This window comes from Centropristis striata, chromosome 1, assembly GCF_030273125.1.
Source record: "Centropristis striata isolate RG_2023a ecotype Rhode Island chromosome 1, C.striata_1.0, whole genome shotgun sequence".
Taxonomy (NCBI): Eukaryota; Metazoa; Chordata; class Actinopteri; order Perciformes; family Serranidae; genus Centropristis; species Centropristis striata.
Window position 1 is genome coordinate 18565146 of NC_081517.1, and position 26857 is coordinate 18592002.

Consider the following 26857-nt stretch of genomic DNA (forward strand, 5'->3'; position numbering starts at 1 on the left):
CTATTCAATCCTCAGTACACATGAGTGATTACAAGCATGTATTAAACGACGCAAATTTCGAATATTGCATCTTACTTTCTTTCCCAATTCTAAACTTAAAGTGCCGATAAAATCATGTGACTGACATTAATGTGTGAAGCACAGTGTGACAGAGCTGCCGAGTACTTATGTGCAGCTCTGGTGTATCACGTTACCATGGAGACAGCAGACATATGTTCCACACATCGACCAGAGGAGCCAGTGACGCCAACAAGCACGCACGCACGCACACGCACGCACGCACACGCACGCACGCACACGCACCCTGAGGGCGAGCAGGACAGGAAACTGTCAGGAGAAATCAGAGTCAACATTCTGTTCTTTCTTTGGGATTTTAACTCCAAGATTTCTCTCTGAAGGTTTAAATACATAAAGTCATATCCACAAAAAAACAGAGTTAATTTATTCACTCTTGTATTCCCATCAGCCTTTGTGTTTACTGTTTATTAGTGCTTTGCTCATGTTTATCTTCATAGCTATCAGCGATACATCAGTGAGTGTTTTGTTTCAGTCAGTGAGCAAAGTGGAATTGAGTCCCAGCAAGCCTTCTTTCTCTTCCCAAAATATTTAAAACACCCACTCATCTATCCTTTTTAGTTTCATTTTTAGTGCTCTCAATGTTGTCTCACATGCATGAAGAGATCGTGCATGTGCACACAATGAACTGACAAGAGGACTAAGAACAACATGTGATAGGAATGAAAGGCATGATTGATCTTACTGCTATTTCAGCGCTAATCCAAGATTGTTTTTGGAAAGATTTATCATAAAGATACATATAAACACGATCCACCAACAGTGGCTTTTTCCAATTACTGCATAGGTCTTTAGTCTGCATCATGGCCTTGTTTGATCAGATTTTGCTAAAAATAGATATACTACAGTGTTACAGCAAGAACTGAATTATCTTCCCAGAGTACAGTGGGAACAGTATTCATGGATGAAGCCTGAGGAAAGCCTAAATATGGTAAATAAAGCCAGCAATAAGCGGAATATGTTAAATAAGATTCAGAGAGAGCTGTTCATTGAAGTGGCACTGCAAGTCTCCCCATTCATCCAGTGATGGAGGGATTTTAGAGGAATATTTGTCAGCCCACAGGCCAAGCATCACACAGGGGATCATGCAAAGTTTAATTTCAAAGGATAAGAAATGTTTTCTTTTTCAACAAACTCTCCTAAAGGTTTGTATGCATAAATAAAATGCAAATTCATTATGTATTAAAAAAAGTTGTTTTTTGTGCGTGTTAATAGCACGAAATATAAAAAAGTTGACTGTCCGATATCTTTAATTTAAACTTAATGTGTGTTTGACAGCCAGTGTGTTCATCGTGTAGTTATTTGGATATGACAGGTGCTCATTATGTTATTATATTATTGTCAATGTGATAGTACCAGTTTCCACGACTACCGTGTGGAAGTGACTGGTATCAATATTTTATGTGGAAGGTGACATCTGGCTTGACTAAAATATTGTTCCTAACTTTGTAAAACAAAGCATAATAAATTAATACACAGATATAAATTTACTGGATTGTGAAAAAGCTTTTTAAATGCAGTAACAAAACTTAAACAAGAAATACAAACCAGTATATAAGGTCCATAGCATATAAAGAAAAATTAATTGAACATAATAAGATGAAAATTGAGATTCCCTTATTAGTCTCACAATGGGGAAATTGAAACTCTGCATTTAACAGTCCTTTTTTTGACACACCAGTGAACACAACATGCTTAGGAGCAGTGGGCAGCACATCTCTGTATCCGAACCAGTGACCCATCCGATTACAAGCCTGATTCCTAACCTCTAGGCCACAGACTACTACTCAACCCCATTGTCAAGATTCCTGATCTACCTGTTTGACAGTATAAGCCGGATATCCGATGTCAGTATCAGTGCATCTCTACTGTAATTGCTGTCAGAATAAGACGGTTAAATTTCAGCCTGAATGCACGTTTGTCCAGCCTAACATTGTTGAAAGACAGCATTCGAGGGCAGGAAGCCGAGTCATCACTGCATCTTTCTCTCTGCTCTGAAGCAGGTGAAGGAAAAAGGAGAAAAAAAGAAGGAACTGACTGCAAAATGAGAAAAAAACTAATGTAACGAAGGTTCTTGTTATCTTAGTGTTTCATACAGTCAGGAAGAATGAAACGGGATTGAACGTTGGCTTGTTTTTACCGTGGCAACAAATGGGTATCGAGTAGAGGTGGGGAAAAAAAATTGATACAGTATAGAATCGCAATATTTTGCGTGCCGATATTATATATATCAATATTGATATTTAGCGTTCCAACGGCCGTCAGTATTTTTGCCTTTTCATTTTTTTCCAGAGGCTGTAGCAGACTTACTTTTATGGATATACTGGTATCACACTAGAAACTAGAAGATCTAAGGCATCTATAGGCACCATGTCCGTCAGGATATCGTGTTGTGAAGTTGTCGAAATAACGCTGCAAATTTAGGCTTTTTTTATGTTTCATTCAAAAAAATTCAGAGTAGTGAAGCTTCAAGTTGAGGAAGTTTTATAAAATGCTACAGTTGTTGTCGTCCATACATGTTTGATATCATTTGAGTTCTGTTTGACTGAATACTTTGTTGGTCAGTCTGTGGGTTTGACTCTCATTGTGGAGAAATAAAAAGACTGAGGTGAGATGAATAGACTGAGAATTTTCTGGTATTTCACAAAACTATTCTTATTTTAATTTATTTTTGTGGACACAAAATGTAGTTAAACAGTTAAATCGCAATATATTGTATCACAATACGCACCATATCGCAAAATTCTTAAATCCGTATCCTGAAAAAATCGTATCGTGGGGCCTCTGCTGATTCACACCTCTAGTATCGAGTATCTTGGAATTTACTGGTCTGGATTACTAAATAACTGGTATCATGAAAACCCTTGTTGCGTCTGTTTGGATAAAAACGTGCATTTGTGTGGTTAAGGCAGTACATTTTTTTGTCAATAATATAGTTACATAAGAGTTACATGAGATAGGACACGCAACATGTTAGATTAATGTTAGACTCATAAAAAGGATGGATCTGTGTGCTGCTTTTTAAAACTCAGCTGCATTTAGACTTTATTATATATTTTTTGCAACCTGTCAATAGTGTTGTTGTGAGCACTGAATGTGCTGTAACTGCTGTCTGCTTTAAAAGGAGCTCACTCATTCCCCTTCACTCTCTAATCAATAAAAAAAATTGGTAATAAAAGAAAACACAACACCTTTATCGGCCCTTATCATTTTAAGTAGCTGCCACAGTGCCTGCTACAAATAACCCTCCAACACTCTGGTGGCATTAAATCTGATTGGTCAGAAAATGAGAGCGGCAGAGATAACAGGCTTATCACTGTGTGACAAAGACTGACACAATAAACCTTTTTTTGGCCCAGCTGTGCCACAGTGCCGCAGCTCCTGACCGCTCCCATGGCTCAAGTCTTATTGGCCCTGTAGCCTGCAGCAACTCTGACAGTCGAGCTGTGCTTCAAAGTTATTTTAAAATTAAGCTATAACAGACAAACGACTGAACCATTGAAGCAGTGATGGCTTACAATCTGTCTTACACACGCATACGCACTCAGAGGCAAACACACATTTGTGTGGCGTTAATCATTCCCAAGTGGCTGATAAAACAGAGACAGGTCATTAAGACTCGACAGTGTTCATAAACTGTACTTTATGAACTGTCCTCTTCCTTCACCCACTCTCACACACAGACACAAATTATTTTTGCTTTTTCAAAAGACACTTCTTTAAACCAGTGCCATTTTTAAACGTTTCACTCCCTCTGCACATCACCTACCCTCTACCATTCCTCCATACATTTGTTTCTTTGCCTCCATCTCTCTCTGGTGAGAAGGTTGACAGTTAATTGGGAGTATGTTTTAATGAGCTGGCCCTGAGATTCTATCTTCTCCTTTCATTAGGACGGGAAGACAGGTGAGGGAGTGTCAAGGAAGTGAAGGAAGAGTGAGATAGGGCAAGGGACGGAAGGAAAGAAAGGCAGAAAAAAGGAGAAGAGAGAGAAGTCAGTGGGTCGATAGAGAGCATCTAGAAGTTTTTAGTCATTGCTGTTGAGAGCACAGCTCTGTGTGCATGTTTGTTTATTTGTTAATGAGCTAATCAATAGCAGAGGTGTGTAAGAGCAGCGGTGGGTCTGCTTTGGGAGATTACTTACAGAGACACACAACTTGTAAAACTTGTTTGTCTACAATGTGTCTCTGTTGTTTTTTAAACGATTATGACTCAACTGAAGTTGTTCAACTGAACTTTCTCAATTTAAGGGTCTTTATCTGACAATTGCACTGCTTCATATGACCTGTCTGCGAGGAAGATGACAGCATGATGAAAATACAGTACTATTCTTCTAATATCTTAGAGGAAATTAAAAGAAAAATTATTCTGTGGGTCTGCAGCAATCTTATCACTGTGTGTGCATTAAAAACTGCAAACGAAATCTCTGTCCTGTGACGTTAATCTGACGTTTTGGACTTTGTGTTTACATGAATCTTTAAATGGATAAATGTTAATGTTGTAAAATGCAAACAGGGCCTCCCTTTGAGGGGCCGTATAGGCAATAATTCATATCTTCCCTCTCACAATCAAAAAATACCTCTTTTTTTTGTATGTGAGAGCTAAAAAAGTAAATGTGAGAGGTAACATCGTGAATGTGAGAGAGAAGACATGAATTATGGCCTAAACGGCCAGTCATACCTCCCTCTTCCTGAAACTTTTAGAAGAAAAAATGTTCAAATAACTCACTCACTCACACAGCTAAGGTGTTTATCTCGCTGATTAGCAGAGCCTCATAAATACCTAATCACTGATGCTAATCAGCCCTCTCACCTAGGGGTGAGCTAAAAATATAAATTACACACATGCTCATGTTAGCCTAACACACACAAGCATTTTCTGCACACTTTCCCCGTCTAAATAATTCTGTGATCACAGCCATTTTAACATAACATTGCATTAATCCATTATTAATTGACAAACAGCATTTATCCACATAAACTAGCTGTGACTAAGTAGCTTTTGCACCGTACTGCTTCTTGTTTGCAAAACTGTAAACAAACCACACAGTTACAGTTGACTTTGACACCCACAACTTTGATCTCCCACCACTCAAAACACAATCTAACTTCTGCCTTGATTCAGTAGAACAACTGCGTGAAAGTGCCGACATAATTAGACTCTTTCACTTTGAAGTCTACAAAAGCATGTATAATTCAAAACATTTTATCAGAAATGTTGTGGATAAAGCAGAAAATAAAGTCAGTGTAATGATGAAATTAAAAAAAACATCTTAGAACCAGACTAACAGTCAATAAACTTACAGTATCATTATGTTAAAATGCATATAAAACATGCAAACATGCAGCATGTCAGTCTATAGTGTTTTATGTTGGCACTCATCTCAAAGTACAACTGAAGGGAACAGTAATTCAGGAATTATTTACAAGGGTATTTAAATTAATGCTTGAATATCAGTTATATTTGTGTGGTTGTTAACTTTTTGGGGAATGTTAATGATGTTTTGTAAGTTATGTATGTATAATTTTCACTTGATTTGATACCATCAAGATAAGTACAGTGATTCAATATTAGGATTTATCGCAATTTCATACACTTATAGGAACTGAGATGTATTATCAGAACATAAATAACACAATGATTAGTGAGCTAGTGCACCCTGCAGCCCGTCCATCACCTCCATCACACTCCCCGCGGCTGAGACTACTTTCAGAGGAGAAGCGCGAGCGGAAGCAGCGACGTTAGCTGTATAACTTGTATGCAGCCAGCCTGGACGCTGGGTTTAACCTGAGTAATGATCTTCCATTGAACGGCGCCTGGCTCTGCCACCCATTCGTCCAAGGCAATCCAAAATCCTTGCATTTCTTGTTCCCTGTTGGTTGAACGCACTACCAGTTCCTACCAGAACAGGGGCGTGCCTCTCTACCTTTAAAAAGCTCTACAGAGAGCATCTTCTCTCCTGGCACCACACCACAACTCTACTCCTTAAAGAATCCTCACTAGCACTTATTGCTGAACTAATGGCTCTTATTGCACTATACCTTGATTGTTTCCCTTTTCTGTAAATCGCTTTGGATAAAAGCGTCTGCTAAATGACTAAATACAAATGGTACAGTAGCATACGGCAGGTCTGCGTCCTTGGACGGTCTGCGATTCTCTGCTTTCTCGCTTTGGCATGGTTTTGCATTGCTTATAGACTACCAAAATAAAAGCGGTACCACTTCCACCTAAAATAAAGCAAGTACATTTTAAATATATCAAACCAGGCGCTTTCTATTCTTTATCAATGGCTCCAGTTGCAGCTTGTTGGAAGTGAAAATCAGCTGTTTTTTACTCAATTGTAAACTGAACATCATGGGATTGTGGACTGAATGTTGGACAAACCTTGGATTTTCCTTTCAATGTATTTAATGACCTTTGACTTAACAAAATAGTGAGAAGCATTTTCTGAAGTTTATTGACATTTTATAGATGACGTGACCATTTATTTGTGGAGAAAATAACCAGCAGATTAATCAAAAACAAAGACAGTTTTAGTCCTACTTTGATTTTTTTTCCCTCTCAATCCTAAACATAAGTTTACTTAAGTTATGATCACTTAAGTATTGTTTCAGTAGTCTTTTCCCCCAAAAAACCCTAAATTAGCATTTGACACTTTTTACAGATTAAATGGTGGAAAAGTAGTATAAATTACAATCCCTGAGAAAAGTTAGTGACAAAGATTGAAGAGACAAAAGCTTTCTTGCAGTTAAAATCACTACCATCAGTGTGTCTCGATACCATCCCTGCTGAGACTCACACAGAGCTGAATGAGAATAGGCGACAGAAAAGCATCTCATTCGCCAATTTCACTTAGAACATGATAAAGGGCTGAAAGTAAACGTGAATACAGGGTGAAGAAATCATTTGGATGAGAGTGCGGCATAATGAATGCATGAGAAAAGAGAGAGGGAGGGGGGAGAGAGAGAACGTGACAGTTGCAGGTTAAACAGCTTACACCATAGGAGGGGGATTTGGGTGCCTCTGCTAGAGGGGGATATTAGCAGGATTATCTGGCAACCCTGTTGCTGAGGTGAATAACATTAGAATCCTATTTGTAAAGACTTCTATGCTTTCTGTCCAAAATCCCCCATTTGCTCTCCACTTACTCCTGCCTCATCCTACAATTAGTGCACTTTATATTCTCATAACCCAGATTACACTCGCATAACAGCAAAAAGAGCATGTTCTGCATGTTATGTATATTGTTATTCATGTGTACTTTGTGTGTGTGTGTGTGTGTGTGTGTGTGTGTTACTTTAAGTCTGGTTGTTAGTTTGTATGTGTGTGCATGTGCGTGGTGTGAGTGTCGTATTCCATTAGTAGTACAGGCCTCCCTGCTCCCATAGGCCACCAGGCGTGTGTGTCATACACACTCAGACAGAGGAGAACACCCTGAATACTAACACAGGACGTGTTAGCAGCTGTTATGTGTATGTGTGTGTGTGTCTTTGTACATCTGTATGCATGTGCACCCAACAGATAGAGGGGGGTGGGAGGTGGTGTGTGGTGAAGTGTGTTGTGACAGAGAGTGTTGAGATTGGAGTGAGTATGTGTGCATCTGAGTGTGACAGTACATACTATAAGGGCATTACGACGCGTGCGTGTGTGTGTGTGTGTGTGTGTGTGTGTGTGTGTGCGTGTGCGTGTGTGTGCGTGTGTGTCTGTGTGTTTTATGGACGCAGTCTGAGGTTAATAAATATTGACAGTGAATTATCTCTTCTGGCAGGGTCGCAGGTGGGTTCGACGGAGCAGATTGGACACACCAGCAAGAAAAATAAATAAATACATGCACGCCCACATGCACATTCAAAATCCGCATGTCTTATTCGCATGTTAATCTCTTCTCTACTAGCAGCATCCTAGTGAGTCCTTGAGCAAGGCAGTAATAACCAGTCGCACTCGTCTAGCACTTGACCACCATAATCACCCTGCCAAGATAATAAAGTTGCCATCTACCTCGCCGGTATGGATTCTCCACGGTTTCTTGTTCTAGCTAGAGGCCCCCCCTATCATCACACAACACAACAACAACACGGTGATTAGCTGCTGCTACACACTCAGATCACAGAGCAACAGAGAGAGGGGGAGAGATAAACAACAGCAGAGATCAAGGGTGGAAAAAGTGTAGCGGGATAGGATAGAGAGGAAGGACGGGGACAAAGAGGTAGGAGCGAAGGGAGCACAACAGGATGTTTTCACTGTAAAGCTACTTAAAGAAAGGATTTGCTCAACAGCTAAGGGACAGAGACACGCACAGAGTTTTTATTTAGCCCACTCAATGAGCGTATGGGGAGTTGTGATCGATTAATGCAGCCCGGTTCTGTGACATTGCCCAGTCATCACTCTCTCCCTCACACACACCATCATTCCTCCACTCATGAGGTACACACACACACACACACACACACACACACACACACACACACACACACACACATACACACACACACACACACACACACACACACAGCGGAGGTGGGTCCCTGTCGGCGTGGCGCTCCTCTCCCTGCACGGCTGAGTCGGGCACAAAGCTATAACGTGGCCTAATGGTGCATAAACGTGGATATGGGGGATTCAGTAAAAAAAAAAAAAAGGGAGGAAAAAAACACCTTGCAAGGTCAAATTTGCACTTCCTGAAGCATTTGAGAAAGGTCCCTCAGAGACCGATATCAGCGCTCACACAGATGTTACAGCCTGTAGGAATTTTGATGTTGACAGTGTCTCCCTTTTAACTTCACACTTCTACGTTAATGATCACCATGCATATGCTTGCTGAAATACACACTGCCAGTGGCTCATAGCCACATGTAACTAAATGTATCTGCAGCTTAACATTGATATCATTATGTGACACTGGGGTTTTGTTTATGGCCGTATGTGTTGAAGGTTGGATTACTTCTTAACACACTTTGAGCTTAAGCGTTTCATCTCTTTGTTGTGTGTTAATACGGTGTCTTTGAAAGCACCGTTATATCATTAAGATATAATGTCACATTACATTAACATTAAAGAGATAGTTTTTGAAGTGGGGTAGTATCCTTACTGGGGATTTCCACCGGGCGCGTTACAGCGGCTCCACCGCGGTTTTGCTCCGTCTTCTGCCCAGCGTCAATTCACATTGGGCGCGTTACAGCCGCGGCACGGCAGCATAGCGAGCCAGCCGTACACATGCGAGATAACGAGAACATGCAATAATCCTGACCATACGGGAGACCGCAAGATCCTGTGATAAACTCTTATTTATACAGTCTAGTTATATACTGTGTGTATAAAGTAAACAACAACAACCAACAGCTTACTTTACTTCTCTGACGTAAAAGATCTGTTGATCTGACCATCTATCCTTATAAAAACAATGTGTTATGTCGTAAATGATTGTATGATGTTCCACTTCAACAATCTGTCTCTTGTCGTCCGTGTCGCCGATCCTCTGAGACCCTTTGATTGATTGATTGATTGATTGATTGCTGATGTGGTGCCCCGGTCATAACATAATGTTGATGTGAAGTAGTTTTAGGCTGCATGAACTGCGTATTGTGTTTTATTTTGAAAGGGGACGTGAGTGTTTTACGTTGATTCTGAGTCTGACTTCCTGTCTGGTGCGATCTCCTCTGTTGAGATTTACGCGGTTTAGCAGCGGCTCGCGGAGAAAATAGAAGTCCTACCTAACGCTCGCGTAGAGGCGCTGCTGAGACGTTGCTGTAACGTTCCGCAGCGCGCCCGGTGCAAATGCTATCATTGATTAGAGCATAAGCTATTTGCAACGGTGACTGCGGCGATGCCATTCCGCGGCTGTAACGCGCCCGATGGAAATCAGGCTTTAGTCAGTATTTAACCTCGTAGTCCTTTCTATCAAGAATTGGGGGTTGTGGGCAGTGGATGTTTAGGGGGAGACAGCAGGTTAACAATAAAGGCCACGTAGATGTGGTGGACATCATCTGAAAACGGTGAACATGAAGATTCATTTGAGATACAGCTCAGAAGGGTAAGCGAATAATGTACAGTAGTGACTCTGAACTGTCCCTTTGAAACACACAAGTCACACAATAACAAAAACTGACCAATCGAGGCAGCGGGAGACTCCATAAGTGTATGTATTTGTCAAAGGAGTCTGGTGGCTATGAAGAAAGCATAGATTGATATAACGGCTTCCTTCCCATCAGAAAAAAAAGGGCTGCATCACAGCATGATAAAAAGCAGTGAGAATGTTCTACACTTAGCATATAAGAAAAGAAGCAGAGGGAAGGTTGTCCCTAGATGTTTTATTATTGTCTCTGCACCTTAATCTCTTTATAATGTACTTTATTACCTGTGTCTTTTTTATCTACTGCTGATTTTAATGTGTCTGAGTTTTCTCTTAGTCTTTTGTTTTTTTGTTTCTGTAGCACTTTGAGATTTCTTTATGAAAAGTGCTTTACAAATCAAAAAATTATCGAACTGTTAGCCTATTATAACACAGGTATGAATATCTTATTTACTTATCTTATTAGCCACTTTAACTAATATTGATATTTTATAGGTGGGCCTTTTATTCTGTGGTTACAATATGTTTAGCTGCTGCCCTCGTCCACAGCAGTACGTTACTTAGCTTCCTTGCCGGTACTCCTGACTATGGCTCCATACACTCTTTTTAAAGCAGGCATGTCCAAATTGTTCCAGAAAAGGCCATGTGGCCACAGGTTTTCCTTCCAACCAAGCAGAAGCACAACAGACACGAGTCATTTAATCTACTGATCTCAGGGTTCAAACAGCTGATGAGCCAAATCATGTGAGTTCTTGATTGGTTGGAACATAGCCCTTTCTGGAATAGTTTGGACATGCTTGCCTTAAAGAAATCGATGGAAGTAACCCAGTATCGAGTAGGGCCGAAACTTCTCCAAACGATAACTGATTTGGATCCTTATGGTTTTGCTCACAACAAACCACTACAAGCTACCACAGCAACCTCACCCACAGTCTGTCAAATACAACAAACTAAACTTCACCCCACCACTGAGGTAGAAGCTCAATGTCTAATACATTTGTAACAGTTTGAGTGGGGAGGAGTAGTGGTGGCATTTTATGCAACTAAGTGCTTCCATTCACAGTGACGGGTATAAAATAAAGCAGGAAATAAAAGGTGCCAAATTAAGTACTCTACAGGTATTGGTATCATTAGGGATATTAGTATTGGATATTTTTAATTGATACCCAACTGTAAAGTATTCAAAAACAGTGTGTGATATGTGTTCACACACCCAGCCCTAAATGTAAGTGTGTGTACCTTTTTGAAGAGCAGGGAGTCGTCCATGTGCTCTGCATAGACCGAGGTGAGCCTGTACTGGTTCTCAGTGGTGATGTCGATCTGGTAGCCGGTCAGGACGTAGCAGACTGTGCGGAACTCTTGGATTTTCCTCTGAAACACCTCCTTCAGCCGCTGGTTCCTGAGCTCTGAGCTCTCCATCTGTTTACGTAGATCTGCAACACACACAAAAGTCGGTAGAACACATCGGCCAGATATTATAACACTATATTATAGTAACATTGCTCTTTATAAGTACATTAGCAACTCAGACATTACCGGTTACAGGTTCTTCAACACATGCAAAACCTCTTCACCACCGAGCTCCGCAAGTATACACTCAGCTCACTTAGCTAATGCAGCATAGATGGACGGCTCCATATCAAAAACACACTCCCTGAGGCACTCCATCTGCTCACTTAGGGTCTAACAAAACACTATAATGCACAGGGTGTAGTGGTGACTAAAGTAGTCAGCTGTGTCTTCGAGCTGCGAGCAGAGAGATCCGTGGAAAGGAGGAGGAGGATGACGGGGGCTCGACTTTAATTTGTTGAAAATCAATTTGCGATAATTACTTTAATTTGAAGACTTGATTTGAAAAGGCGGAGAAATTAGTTTGAGCAAAAATGAGTCTTTATGGAAGAAATCATTTTAAATGTTATTACTGCGGGTTTAAGTGAAACACATGCGTGTGAGTGTGTGAGATTAAGTATGAATATAATGTAACATTAGAAATGGGGAAAGGAGTGAGGAGAACAAGCAGACATTTGTTTCCATGATGTTAATGGAATCATTCTCAATAGGTTTGTGTATTTACTACTGAAACGTCAGGCAGCTGGGGATAACCTTCATCCACACGGTAAAGCACATTCTCCATTGGCCGTCATCAATCCTCAACTATTTGATTGTTATTTCTGATTTCAGCCAAAAAATGAGCTCAGGTTGAAAGCTTTTTTATGTGAATCCAGTCATCTTTAGTTGAAGTGTGCTCTTTTCTTTTCTAAAGGTACGCCAATGATGAAAAGTGGACAAATTACTTTAATTAAATAGCAGTGAGTTTTGTTGTCTGTCTGCTCCTGCTATTTACATCAAACAAAAGGTCTGTTTTTCATTTCTGTCACAGTTAAACAAAAACATCTGAATGATAAACACTCTTCGACTGAGGCAGAATAAACGCTTATTTAACCCCTCTGCAAAGCTTAGATTGTGTTGATTAATGTCTTCACTGTTAAAAGCATTTCAGATGCTCTAATGTGCATCTACTTTAACAAGCATTAAATGCAGCCCTCTGGAGTCGCCAAAATCGCTGATGCATTACTTCTTCATGCTATGATGACGTAAAAACGAAGCAATATTGAGTCCTGCTGTCAATTTCCCTTCCCGTCCTGCTTCAAACTCCATCATGATTGGCCGGAAAAAAAACTGAGATAAGGTCAAATATATGTAGTATAAAACTGTAGAACTAGATGTGTTCACATGTGCGGCATTTAAAATTGTGCAGAGAAGATTGGGTTTTTTGTATGACTTTTGGGTTCTAAGTGTTGACTCAGTAAATTGATAATTATCAGGTCATATGAAATAATAACTTTTTAAAGTGTTTTTTAAGACTCCAAAGGGTTAACCTTCTTAGCCCATTTAGGCCCAAAACGCCTGGAAAAAATGCCTGGAAAACCTCTGGGCAATTTTGAAAGAACCCCCTAAAACCTGAAGTTTTTCTGGAAATTCAACAGAAGATTTTTCAGCCACTGTAGCAGATAGAAATGAAATTCAAAAAGCATTTGAGAGCTTATACCCGTTGAGTTTATTTGTCCAAACCTATGGTGGCCCTGAAGTGCAAAACACACCAGCAATTCACACAACACGCCAGCAATTCACACAACACGCCAGCAATTCACACAACACACCAGCAATTCACACAGCACGCCAGCAATTCACACAGCACGCCAGCAATTCACACAGCACGCCAGCATTTCACCACAGCACGCCAGCATTTCACCACAGCACGCCAGCAATTCACACAGCACGCCAGCATTTCACACAGCACGCCAGCATTTCACACAGCACGCCAGCAATTCACCACAGCACACCAGCAATTCATCACAGCACACCAGCAATTCATCAAACCGGAAAGGGTAGGTACATATTGGACACTGATCCTCCTCCTGATTGGTTCCTGCCGTCATTCACTTCTCCATAGTAAAACCAGTCGCCCATGTAGTGCGCCCGTATTGTTATATTTATGGTAAATTCATTGAGCCGGTCCAGAGCGAGCTGACATGAACAATAAACACTTTACTGTCATTCTTTTTCACTTTGCAGTATAAAACTCTTACCTGCAGAGAGGAGATGAAGTGTTAACTTTACATGAACACTCCACGTGATATAATCAAATTGCGTCGCGCCAAAATGTATTTGTTGTGTCGGCGAAATTCACAATACAATGCCCTTGTATATTCATTCATTCAGCCTCTCCGCTTATCCGGACTCGGGCCGCGGGGGGCTGGATCCCAGCTGACGTTGGGGGAGAAGCGGGGTCCACACTGAGCAGGAGCCGCTGAACTGGCGACCCTCTTGCTGTGAGGCAAGAGTGCTAACCACTACACCACCGTGTAGCCCAGTAAATATTACATTACATTAAAAAATAATCTGTTTCCAATCAATAATTCCAGTCTAATACCGGAGGACCTCGGGTCTTCTCACTCACAAACTCACAGAACGTGTCTCTGTGGAATATCAGAATAAAATGCCCTTTGATATTTACTGTACAGTAATTATCCAAGCGCATTTTATTACACAACAAATACATTTTCGGCGCGACGCAATTTGATTATATCACGTGGAGTGTCCATGTAAAGTTAACACTTCATCTCCTCTCTGCAGGTAAGAGTTGTATACTGCAAAGTGAAAAAGAATGACAGTAAAGTGTTTATCCTTCATGTCAGCTCGCTCTGGACCGGCTCAATGAATTTACCATAAATATCACAATACGGGCGCACTACATGGGCGACTGGTTTTACTATGGAGAAGTGAATGACGGCAGGAACCAATCAGGAGGAGGATCAGTGTCCAATATGTACCTACCCTTTCCGGTTTGATTAATTGCTGGTGTGCTGTGGTGAAATGCTGGCATGCTGTGGTGAAATGCTGGCGCGTTGTGGTGAAATGCTGGCGTGCTGTGTGAATTGCTGGTGTGTTGTGTGAATTGCTGCCGTGCTGTGTGAATTGCTGGTGTGTTGTGTGAATTGCTGGCGTGTTGTGTGAATTGCTGGTGTGTTTTGCACTTCAGGGCCACCGTACAAACCTTCAATAAAGTTTTTTTTAAAAATCAACAAACTCAGCAAATGTTACATTTGACTGAATAAAAATCCTATGCATAATACTAATACATGCCCATCAGCAAGATGCAAACATGATATGACCATTGGAAGAAATAGACATAGTTCTCATTAGCCTACTGTAATAAAAAAAATAAAAAAAAATAATAATAATACATTTGATCTATATTGCACTTTTCAGGGTACTCAACGACGCATAAAGTAATATAAGACATAAACAGTCATGATTTCTTATATCATCATCACTATCAATTAGTATTATTATTAGGGCCCGAGCAGGCAACGACCTGCGAGGTCCCTATTGTATTTCGAATGATTATTAGGGACCGAGCACTAACGGTGCAAGGACCCTATTGTAATTGATCCGTTTTTTATTATTATTCTTCTCCCAAATGAATTGCCTTTTTGGGGGCTTTATCATATTCAAAAAGTCACCAAATTTGGAATATACATAAATCAGATTTGAAATTTACGTATTCTGGTATTCGCGGGAATGGACCTTGCAAAATGACTCAGTAGCGCCCCCTTGAAATTTTCAAAACATCCTCACAATATAGGTTTTTTTCACGTAGACACACGAAATTTGGTACATACGTGTATCATGGGAAGACACACCAAAAAGCCTCAAGAACCCATACTCGAAAACGTACAGGAAGACGGCCATCTTGGATTGAATATCGCACTTGTCATCGTTTTTGGCCATTTCCAGGTCGCATACTTTAACGAACTCCTCCTACAGATTTTATCCAATTGACTTCAAACTTGGTCAGTACCATCACAAGGCCTTTGGGATCAAAAGTTGTATAAAGCTTTACCGCCGCTCACACTATGTGGGCGTGGCACGGCGGCAAAATATGGCGTCTCGCCATAAAACACGAGATCGTTATAACTTCCACATACTTTGTCCCATCGGGTCCAAACTTCTCATGCTTCATCAGAGTCCAGCCCTTAACACTTCCACACAACAATATTTCATAAAGCCCCGCCCCTTATGCTATATCACGCCCCCTTTCATCACATGACCACCTTGCATACTTTACATAACTCCTCCAACAGATTTCATCCCATTGACTTCAAACTTGGTCAGTAGCATCACAAGGCCTTTGGGATCAATAGTTGTATAAAGCTTTACCGACGGTCACACTATGTGGGCGTGGCATGGCGGCAAAATATGCCGTCTCGCCGTAACACACGAGACTGTATAACTTGACCATACATTGTCCAATCTGTCCCAAATTTCACACACGTGATTAGGGTCCAGCCCGGAACACACCCATGTGTCAATATTAACACACAGTCATAGCGTCCCCTGCTGGCTACAGGAAGTCACATGTTTTCTACTTAGCCCTCGCAGTAGGCTTCACGTAGAGACACGAAATTTGGTACACACATGAATCATGTGAAGACACACCAAAAAGCCTCTTGGACCCATATCTCAAACCCAACAGGAAGTCCGCCATCTTGGTTCGAATATCACACAATTCATAATTTTTACCCATTTCCACGCTGCATACTTTAACGAACTCCTCCTACAGATTTTATCCAATTGACTTCAAACTTGGTCAGTACCATCACAAGGCCTTTGGGATCAAAAGTTGTATAAATCTTTACCGACGATCACACTATGTGGGCGTGGCATGGCGGCCAAATATGGCGTCTCGCCATCTAACACCAGACTGTATAACTTGACCATACATTGTCCAATCTGTCCCAAATTTCACACACATGATTAGGGGCCAGCCCTGGACACACCCACGTGTCAATATTGACACCCAGTCATAGCGCCCCCTGCTGGCTACAGCAAGTATTATGTTTTACACCTACCCCGAGCACAGTGGTAGGAGACACGCCATTTGGGACGCATAGGGACTCCCCCGACGTGCCCTACCCCGACGTGCCCTCCTCCGACGGCTCCACTCTGCGAGGGCCCGTTCAGTACTGCTTGCAGTCCTAGTTTATTATTATTTTTATTCTTTGTCCAAAATGATCGCATATTTCACTGCCTGAACATACCCCAAAACTCATGAAACTTTAAATATAAGTCACACATGGTGAAAAATTTTATAATCTATTGTCATCCTGAATTTCCACCACTAGGTGGCGCTATAATAAAGGAAAGTGCGTTTTGGCTAATAACTCCCACATACTTTATCGCACATTCAAAAAACTCATATCCACGCGTTCACTGAGTTGTGCTGAATCTCGTGATATAAGCCACTCCCATTTTCGCCTGGAGTTTTTTTCCGCAAATTCGCGAAATGTCGCAAACCTACTTTTTCGAACTCCTCCTAGGCAATTTCATTGTTTTGCACCAAACTTTGCACACTGCATCTATGGACCCTCATGACAAAAAGTTATTAAAAGAATTTTGATTACTCAAATAATACTCAAGTTATTAAATAACAACTTCCTGCAGGTGGCGCTCTTTTCAACACAAAACACAAAGTGTTGCATATCTCCACATTGGTGTGTCTGAATGACATGAAACTCAGGTTGCTGCTTCCCCATGAGCCCCTTAGGCTCGATGCAAAATTTTGGGCGATGACCACTAGGTGGCGCTCTTTAAATTGAAGTATTTTATATCTCCACATCGGTTCGTCGGATTAACACCAAACTTGGTATACTTATTGTCAAAGCCCTCCTGAGGATAACCCTTGAAGATTTTATTGATCGGCCCCTAGGTGGCGCTCTGGCGGCAGTTTAATTTAATAAGTGCCACTGTGCCCAGACCATAAGACTTAAGGCAATGAAATTCATAGGGGTGGTATAGACTGGCCCCTGTAACGCACAAACCCCGACGGCAGCATGCCCCGACACGCGTGTACTGCGAGGGCCCGTTCAGTACTGCGCGCAGTCCTAGTTATTATTATTATTAATATATTATTAATATCTCCAGATGGCCACAAATCTGTCTGTTCTTCAGTGAAAATATGTCGTCTAAAACATATTCCTCATCCATAAATCCCGGTCGATTGGTTCAGAGTTCAAAGTCCGGATCAGCAATAAAATCGCCGGTACTGTTTTCATCATGGTCGCTTCCGTCACTTACTTCTGAGCTCCTCCGCTATAGTCGTCTTCCGCCATGATTACAAAGTTCTGGAAAAGTCCCATGTTGCATTGCGACACTCCCACATGTATTCTGATGCATTTCATTGTCCAAGAGACCGAAAATAGGTGGAAAAAACTACAAATACTACAAAACGACGTATCCGCTTTCCCGGCCTTAATGGTAGAATAACGCAACATCGCTCCCGGTTTTAATGGTAGAAATGCGGTAATGTTTTCCCGGCTTAAATGGGTTAAAACCAACATCAACCTGTTACACATGTTTGTGTCTTGTGCCATCACAAACACATACATCTTGTTTTCTTGAAGGAGCAGTAAATAGTGACAGTGGAGCATTTCTATAGCCCAGTCTTGCCTTGATTGATAAGTATTTCTACTCATCACTCTTCCTCACACATCCTAGCCTATTACATTTGAATCCATCATTATCAAACAAGTAAATGGCTAGAGAAAATATAAACCTAAAGAGTCTCTGTGTGTCTGTGTGCCTGTCTGTCTCCTGGGTGACTGGGCTCCTCTTGAGTGTCAGTCAGTGCTGATAAATACTGTTTCAAGACTTCAGCATTGTGACAAAACTGTCACGATATGACAGCTATCAAACTGCCCTGAAAATGGCTGTAAATTCTCAAGTGACAGCATGAAGTAGACACTGCTTAAGTTTACAGCAACATGCACACAAATGGACACGTACGCTGGGAAATGAACATGTTATTGCCTGTGCGAAGACCAATGTGTACAAGTGGACACACAAATGTGCCAGTGTGTGTGTGTTTAGATGGTAAATCAAAGCATTCGGGTTAACCAACTGTCAAGTTTTAAGAAAGTTAGTGACTTCTGACTTTTGCCCTTAATTGCTCTCTACGGGTCTGGGCAGGCTGTCTCTTAAAAGGCTGTCAAGAAAATTCCGCTGCTGAGGGAAAATCTTATTTATATATTTTTGCCTAGTGATTTTCCAACCTGAACTGCATCCAAATTTCGTCATGGAAAAAAATGCAAAAAATGGGTATAACACAAATCATTTGTTGTTTTACCGACAAACAATAGCAGGAGTTGGAGAAAAATGTCACACATCTGACCAGAATATGACTTTTGAAGACTAGTTAGGGGAAATAAGTCATACTTTAAAAACGTAGGAATAATAAATAAATAAAAACAACAACATATTTTCCCTCAGCGCAGAGATTATAGGTTATTGCAGCAAAAGTATGGGCTATTACAGCACTGGATAGATTAATATGTTAGTGTTATGGTCTAATTCCTGGCTAGACCACTGAGAGAAATGGCTGCTGAAATAAAATCTATGTAGAAGCCTTGCAGCAGGAGGACGGGTTAAGTGCTTGTTTAAACTCAGTATGTTCGATAAGATTTTGACTTTCCACACCAAAGCAACCCTCAGGACTTTTTCCAAAAGCAGCAAAAAATAAATAAAAAATGAAATTCACAAAAAGCAGTCATGTGTAAAAGCTAGCAATAATACTAAATAACATCGGCTCAATTCACTGGTTTAATTTAATTTGAAAAAAATGCTTGATGAGTGTAATGGATGGGTTTTTTAATCTAGTGCAATAATTAACCAAATTAAAGAAGAATCCCTGTCACTGTAACTCTAGCCTTTATTTTTACAAGTTTGCCATCATAGTAGTTTAAAATCTCATTAATTAAGAGAGCGTACTTAGCTCGAAGGTCACTAGTAGCACTGTTCAATTAAACACAAGAATGGCTGAATATTTAAATAATTTTGGTTGCAATTAAAAATCTTCTGATGACTCACAATTAAGAATGTAAATTGACTTTTCATGAGTGTATTAAATGTGTCTGCACCTGAGTAATTTACAAAAAGCAAAGATGTACTAACTGTGGAGAAAATATGGCTAATAATAAATCATCAGTTACCAATTTCTATTTGCACAAATTGTTTTAGTAGACTAAAAGCATGATACTATTCTTATTAAGTCGAGACTCAAAACCCACAATGTCTCATAGGACAATAGGGGAATTTTTTGCCACGTGTATTAAGCAGTTATTTTTTCAAGCAGTTACTATCAAAGGTCTATTTCAGATCTGTCACTTCTAAATTGGAGATAACATTTCCACAGTGAGGTTCTTTAGGGTATAAACCAACATTTACCCATACAGAGTATATAAAGTCATACATTTTTATATAGATCTGTGAAAATTACAAGGACAAGAAATGAATTCAGTTTATCTTTGATACTTTTCCAGACTTCCTATTGCTTTGACCCCTGGTCTGATGATAACAGATATCGCACATTAGGTCCGTATTATCTGCTAGAGGTTGAATTCAGCACACCGGTTAGAAACTCAATTATCATTTCTGGAGAAGATTGGGTCAGGAGCAGACAGGTTGAATTAAAGACAAGAAAAGGTGACAATGAAAAGAGGAGTGAAAGGAAGTGTAAAAGAGGTAAAAGATGAGTGGAAGTTAAAAAAGAGAGAAAAGACAGGAGGTGGTGAGCGAGAGACAGGAGAGGAGTGGATATGAGAGCGAGGGAGAGCAGAGCCGTGTGGTCCTCGGAAGACAAATTAGCCAACAGACTTCCGGCGCTGAACTGCCCTGAACTCCAATTAAATATTTAACCCTGTCATAACTACACTTTCCCTATCTAACTGTCTGTCATATACTCACACCTTAGAGGACAAAGGCCTCAGTGGCCTCAAATATCAATGAAGCAGTTTCCTTCCTACTTCGGTTAAGGGTGGCAGCCAGTAGAGGGTGAAAGGTAAACAGCTCTCTCATTTAACAGTTTTTATTAGTCTAACAGGGAACAGGACTTGTCATAAATGTGAAAAGTAGTAAAATATCCCATTGGCTCCTTAATTTTAACCATGACAGTCTTCTTACCTGCTTAATAACCTCGGTAAGTAACGGTTCAAACATAATGAACAATTCAAATAAAACTGTTTAATTCAGCCAATCTTACTCATTGGTGGATTATTTGGTACATAGAAGAACTAACTGTCTGATTATAGCTCAAGTTGCGTCTTTTATATGCATGTACTTACTGTATCTTACATTAATGAAGTCTGTTTTGGTCAAGATTTATTTCCCCTATAACGTTTGCTGTGACCCCACCCTCAGCTCTATCCTCAATCTATGGTCATGAAATTGTGATGGGCAATGAAAAAGTAAATGCCCAACCCTCTTTCATTTATATGAGGCTACTGCAAACTGCCTGGAGTCTGTAAATGTGCGTGTGTGTCGGCCCTTACCCAGCACCTCCTTGGACGGCGGCAGGCTGAGGCCGAGGCCCGAGGCGTGCATGCCGGAGTCGTCCTGCAAATGGACCGAAGCGCCGCCGTCCTGCAACGAGCGGACCAGTTCCCTGAGATGTGTCACTTCCTCCTGAAGAGCCTCAACATCCTGCTGGCGCTGTTGCTTGGCCACAGAGGTAGGGTTCATTTTGAAGTGGAGAACCCGGGTTTTGACGGGATCGTAATCTCCCTGAAACAAAAAGTGACATAAAGACAAACATCAGATGTTCATTTATTGTACAGCCATCTATAAAATGTCAGAACATAGTCATAAATGACCATCACAGTTTCAGAAAGTCTTTAAAAGTATTGTTTGTCCAACTAACACATCAAAAAACAATATAAAACCAACAAAGGTTTACGCTGGAATGAGAGAGAATGGGTACCATTTTTGTTTGAAAATATAATTTAAACAAGTAACCAATTACTAAAGCAGTTGCCAATTGATGATGATGATGATGATTGATGAACCTCAATTAATGGACTTCTATCTAAAGGTTGGAGGAAAACATTGATAATGCATATTAACGCAATATTTTGCGTGGCAATATAATATTGATTCATGGCCGGCAAGTATCAATTCTTAGCGTACCGGCGGCCATCAGGCTGTCAGTATTTTTGTGTTTTTTTGGGGGGGGTTTTAAGCGGGCTCACTTTGATAAAATAAAATGGAGATACTGGTATCATATGAAAGTAGAAGATCTAAGGAATCTATAGACACCATGTGTGTCAGGAAGTTGTCGAAATAATGCTGTAATAATAATAATTTTAGCTTTTTTATGTTTCATTCAAAAAAATTCAGAGCAGTGAAGCTGCTTGGTTGAGGAAAGTTGAGGAAAGTTTGATCAAATGCTGCAGTTGTTGTCGTCCATACATGTTTGACCAACAAAGTACTCAGTCAAACTGAACTGGGTGGGTTTGACTCTCATTGTGGAGAAATAAAAAGACTGAAGTGAGATAAAAAGACTGAGAATTTTCTCTTATTTGACAAAACAATTCTTGGTTGAATTTAATTTTGTGGACACAAAATGCAGTTAAACAGTTAAATCACAATATACTGTATCGCAATTAGGGTTGTCAAAAGTATCGATACTCCAAAAGGTATCTAGACTAAAACATTGTATCCGGATACGATACTCATTTTCAAAAGTATCGATTAATGTTGTCCGTGTGATTATTAGCCATTAGCCGCAGCTAGCAATTAAAGGCTGACGTCACGTTAATGATTTTAAACAACGTAAATAAATAAGGCACGTAGTATGCCCATATTATGTTAATTGACACATTGTCAGTATACATATATATATATATACATACATATATATACATACATATATATATATATATATATACATAAATGTTGGTGACTGAAAAGTGTTGTTTTCTCTCTTGAAGTCCCAGAATGAAGCAGAGAAAAGTCCACCTGCAACCAAACAGCAACACACACAGCCGAAAATATTGTTCTAATTGTTATTGTTTATTGTATTTATTTATTTTTTGCACTACCTCAGACCTGAAGCTTGTTATCATAGTTGCAGTTTCTTTTTGCACAACTGTTTTTTTATAAATATTTAACCTGTGGTTCTGTTAATTTTAACATGTTGCATTTTTCTTGTTAATAAAAATATTTCTGTTAAATTTTGGGGTCTTTGTTTTTATCCTTGTGGTATTGAAAATGGTATAGAGTACCGAATATTTTCCTGAGTATCGGTATCGAGTTGAAAATTGTAGTATCGTGACAACCCTAATCGCAATACACCATACCATATCGCAAAATGCTTAAAATCGCAATAATATTGTATCGTGACTCAAGTATTGGGATGAAATCGTTTCATGGGGCCTCTGCTGACTCGCACATCTAACTCTATCAGCTATAAATGACTACACAAGGTCAGTCTTTCTTCTGCTGTCACTGTATCTTGACTTTATATAAAAGTCTGCAGATCATGAAGTCAATTCAGGTCTTGTTTGGATGAAAAACAATACAGGGCCAAAATGGTGTTGCTATTTAAGAGAGTGTGTGTTTCTCTGTCCTTCTCCTTGCACTTTTTTGATCAAGTAAACAGCATTTGAAGTTCTCACACAAAACAACTAACAACCTTGAGAATATGTGAGCTGCACAAGGCAACAGCACGAAAACTGAAACCCTCCATTGTACTTGTGCATTTCTGTGAAGTGTGTGTGGTAAAAACATGGACATGGCTTGAACAGACTTTGAGATTCAAAAGGCCAGGAAGACTTTTATGGAAACCATCAGAGAGAGTGTGCCGACTCTGATTCAGGGGAGTAAATGGGGAGGAGATGAAAGGTGAAGTGTGTGCAAAAAAGTATTTTCCAAGAAATCAATTCATGCTTTCAGTCACAATGGCTCAAGAGAACTTGTACATTTTAAATACTGCGCAGCGTGTTGCATTTTAACCTCGGATTTCTTTTTCATTTTCTATACTAAAGTGCTGCTGAAAAGTTTTTGGATTAAAAAAAATGTCTCCTTTCTCTTTGCTCACCAAATTGTTCACAGATTGTTTTTGCTTCTTGTGATGCAAGTTTTAAAGCATTATTTTTAGTACTTTAGCTTATTTTATAATAAAGTTTGACCTTTCTTACTTAAAGTACACGTACAAGAACATATACATCCAGCAGCACAGTGCACAAAGGTTATCTTCTGATTTATTTTAGCAGGTAAACACGCAACAACGGTTTAGTAATTACTTTTACCGAATTAAAATGAAACTTAACAGAAAGACCAAACTGTGAGCCTATATCCTAAAGGTGAAAGGTCCTGTTGTGGTTCAAATAATCCATCCGGGATGTGATCTGTGTCTGTTGGGACAGTAAGATTACTTCTGCTGAATCCCTCTTTTTTTCCAAAAAATAGGCCGAAGACCCAGCTCTTTACTGATCATCTACGCACATAATCAACACACATAATACAAAAACAAAAATATTTGCACCATATGCACTCTCTACTGAAAAGCACTTACGTCCTAAAAGCACTAACATCCTAACAGGACTCAACTTAGTCTATGCCACTTATTCTTGCTTATTCTTGTGTTGTTTCTTGACTTCATCCTTGCTTTGTTGTCTCTCACATGTATGTCGCTTTGGAAAAGTGTCTGCTAAATGACATTGTAGATTGTAAAAGTACTTTACTTTCTATACTCTAACCTTTTATTCATTTTTAACTCTGTTCTGTATTATGTTTTATACTTACTTTATTTATTTTATTAAAACATGCCAAATTGTGTATGAAATGTGCTGAATAAAATAAATAAAGCTATAACAGAGTTATGGCATATTCATGTTTCAGAAATATACATTTATACGTGCACAACATTTCTAGAAAGTAGATGTCAGGTTTCTATTCAAATGTTGTGCAAATTTCCAGAAAATCAGCAAAGATAATGCAAATGAATGTGCATTTCTATTAATAATCTACTACTGTGAAGATTGGATATCCCGGACACACCAAGCCTCTGGGGCTGGTGACGCCGTTTGGAGCCAGAGTGTGCAGAGTAGCGATCGGATGGTGGAGCGACAGTTTCAACATCCTGCAACATCATGCATGATGTTAAACCTTTCTCATAGCATGAAAAATTAACTGCTGAACATACATCAGCGTGGTACATACCTAAAAAGACAGAAATCATCTTTGAGAAAAATGTATTTGACTTTGATTTTTTTCAGTTTGACCTGTTCCTGTGTTCCTATACGTGTACAGAGTTTATGACCTAAACTGCAGCCCTCCACCAGGGGGCAATCAAGATTTTTTTTCGCTTTTTCACATTTATTTAGTGCAACAAATGGTGAGACCAACAGCGCACGGATGAAGCAGGTCTGCTTGTGTAGGAGACAGGGCATTTGGAATTCAAACAAGTAGCTTTACTTCCAACTCTCTGTATCTAAAGATACTCATTTTCTCTATAACCTATGACCGTTCTGCTTTACCTAGCTTGCCAAAATCTTCTCTGCAGAGGCTACAGCAGGATACAGTGAAGTTATGAGCATCAGGCTGCCTACCTGCTTTATTTCCCAGTATGCTACTCTTTGCCCTCAGCACAGAGCAGTGTGGACCACAGCAGCGAGATACCCTGCACTGATTCAGTATTTATTAATGTGCTGTTGTGTAATGTTGTGTTTTAACCCTGGAAACACAAAATGTGAAGTTCTATATATATACTGACACACTAAATATGTGAGGCAATTAAAATATTTTAGAGATTGTCAACAGAACAGTTCAAGGAAATGTTTCATTTCATCTTGATGTGGATATTATTTTATTTACTGATGTTCAACAAGATTTAATAGTAGCAAAGTATCTATCGAACACACTGACACAAACTTGCACAACATCCAATGAGCAAGAAAAGGAGAAAACAGAATACGAAGCTAAAGTAATGGGAATGTTTTTCTCCTTGTCTACTTTGTTTTGTTCTGACTCTATAGGGTCTGGGTAAATGAGAAGAGTCTATCTAAGCTTAATGCCAATATAAGAAGACACACACAAACAGGAACACACACACACCAATCTGAGCTCTTGATTACTAGCTAAATTAGATTCCATATGCCCCCAAGCGACGGTTGCCAAATAAACTACAGGCGTGTGGGAGAGCAAGAGGCAAACGAGGAGAAAAAGGGATATGAAGACGGGAAACGGTGAAGGACATAGAAAAGAACACGACGAAAACAAAAAGAGGGTTGGGGTATGGCTGCCTACGGTGTAGGGGAAGAGGAGCATGGATGAAGGGAGAAATGCTTTGCACGCTTATAAATAACGCTTTGTATAATTTAAAAGGAACAGAGGGATTGAGCTTTCCAAAATGAGGAGCACAGAATGTGAGTATTTATATCAAAACATTTTCAACTGGACTGCACACACGTCACAGCCAGATAAAGTCAAGGCTTATTTTTTTTTCCCCGTGTAAATCTTTTGAAGTTCTACATCTGTATATGGAGGGTTTATTCAAGGATGCTTGTGTATGTGCTGTAATAAACAGGGAGAGAAAAATGGAAGGGAGAGCCAGATAGTGCGAGACAGATATGTAGATTAGAGCTGTAAACCCAGCACAAAAAGAACAGTAAAGTCCTCAAAACGGAGCCAACAGCTACGTGCTGTCAAAAAGGGAAAACTCTCTGAAACATACTTCCTTAAAATTAGGCCAAGCTAAAGAAAATTAGAATGATTTGGCCCTGGAATTCATATTTCACTTTTTGGATGCCTGGACTGTGCCGAAGGGCAACGTTTTAATTGACTGCTCAATAGCAAAAACAAAAGAGAGGTATTCCTCTTTGGCATTAACGCACATCGCTCTTAGAGTGAGCCGAGAAATAGCATAATCATTTTTTAATTGGTTGAACTCGTATATCAGACTGAAGGGAGAAAAGGAAAAAGATTGTGATACATTTTACCTTCTGTGCAGAAAAACAAGGTACAGACAAAAAGGTAATCAAGTGATCATGATGCTCTGAAACATAAAAATTAAACCTGTAAAATTCCAACAGGGACTATCTATAAAATGTTGAAAGCTATAATTACTATAAAGTGTAGAAAGGTATAATTACTATAAAATGTAGAAAGGCATAATGACTATAAAATGGAAAAAGGTATCATTACCTTGCATTGTACATGCAAGTCTGCTGTAGAGAGAACAAAAAGGGAAAGTGGTGCACTACGTATTTATAAATTATAATTTAGTTCACTGCTGCAACATCAGAAAAACGCCAAATTGCCTGAGTTTCAAAGTGGATGTTAGCAAACTGCTTAATATTACAGTGGCCTATTTGTGTG

The 26857-nt window shown here is 39.8% G+C and overlaps 1 protein-coding gene across 1 annotated transcript in view; it reads right to left on the reverse strand.

Annotated features, from left to right (window-relative positions):
- Window positions 1-26857, reverse strand: part of mad1l1 (mitotic arrest deficient 1 like 1) — a 79992-nt gene that overhangs the window by 17159 nt on the left and 35976 nt on the right. The window contains exons 16-17 of the mRNA XM_059333664.1: window positions 21031-21262; window positions 11381-11574 (exon numbers count right to left, since the gene is read on the reverse strand). Coding sequence (XP_059189647.1) covers window positions 11381-11574; window positions 21031-21262 — 426 coding nt within the window. The remainder of the gene's footprint in view (window positions 1-11380; window positions 11575-21030; window positions 21263-26857) is intronic.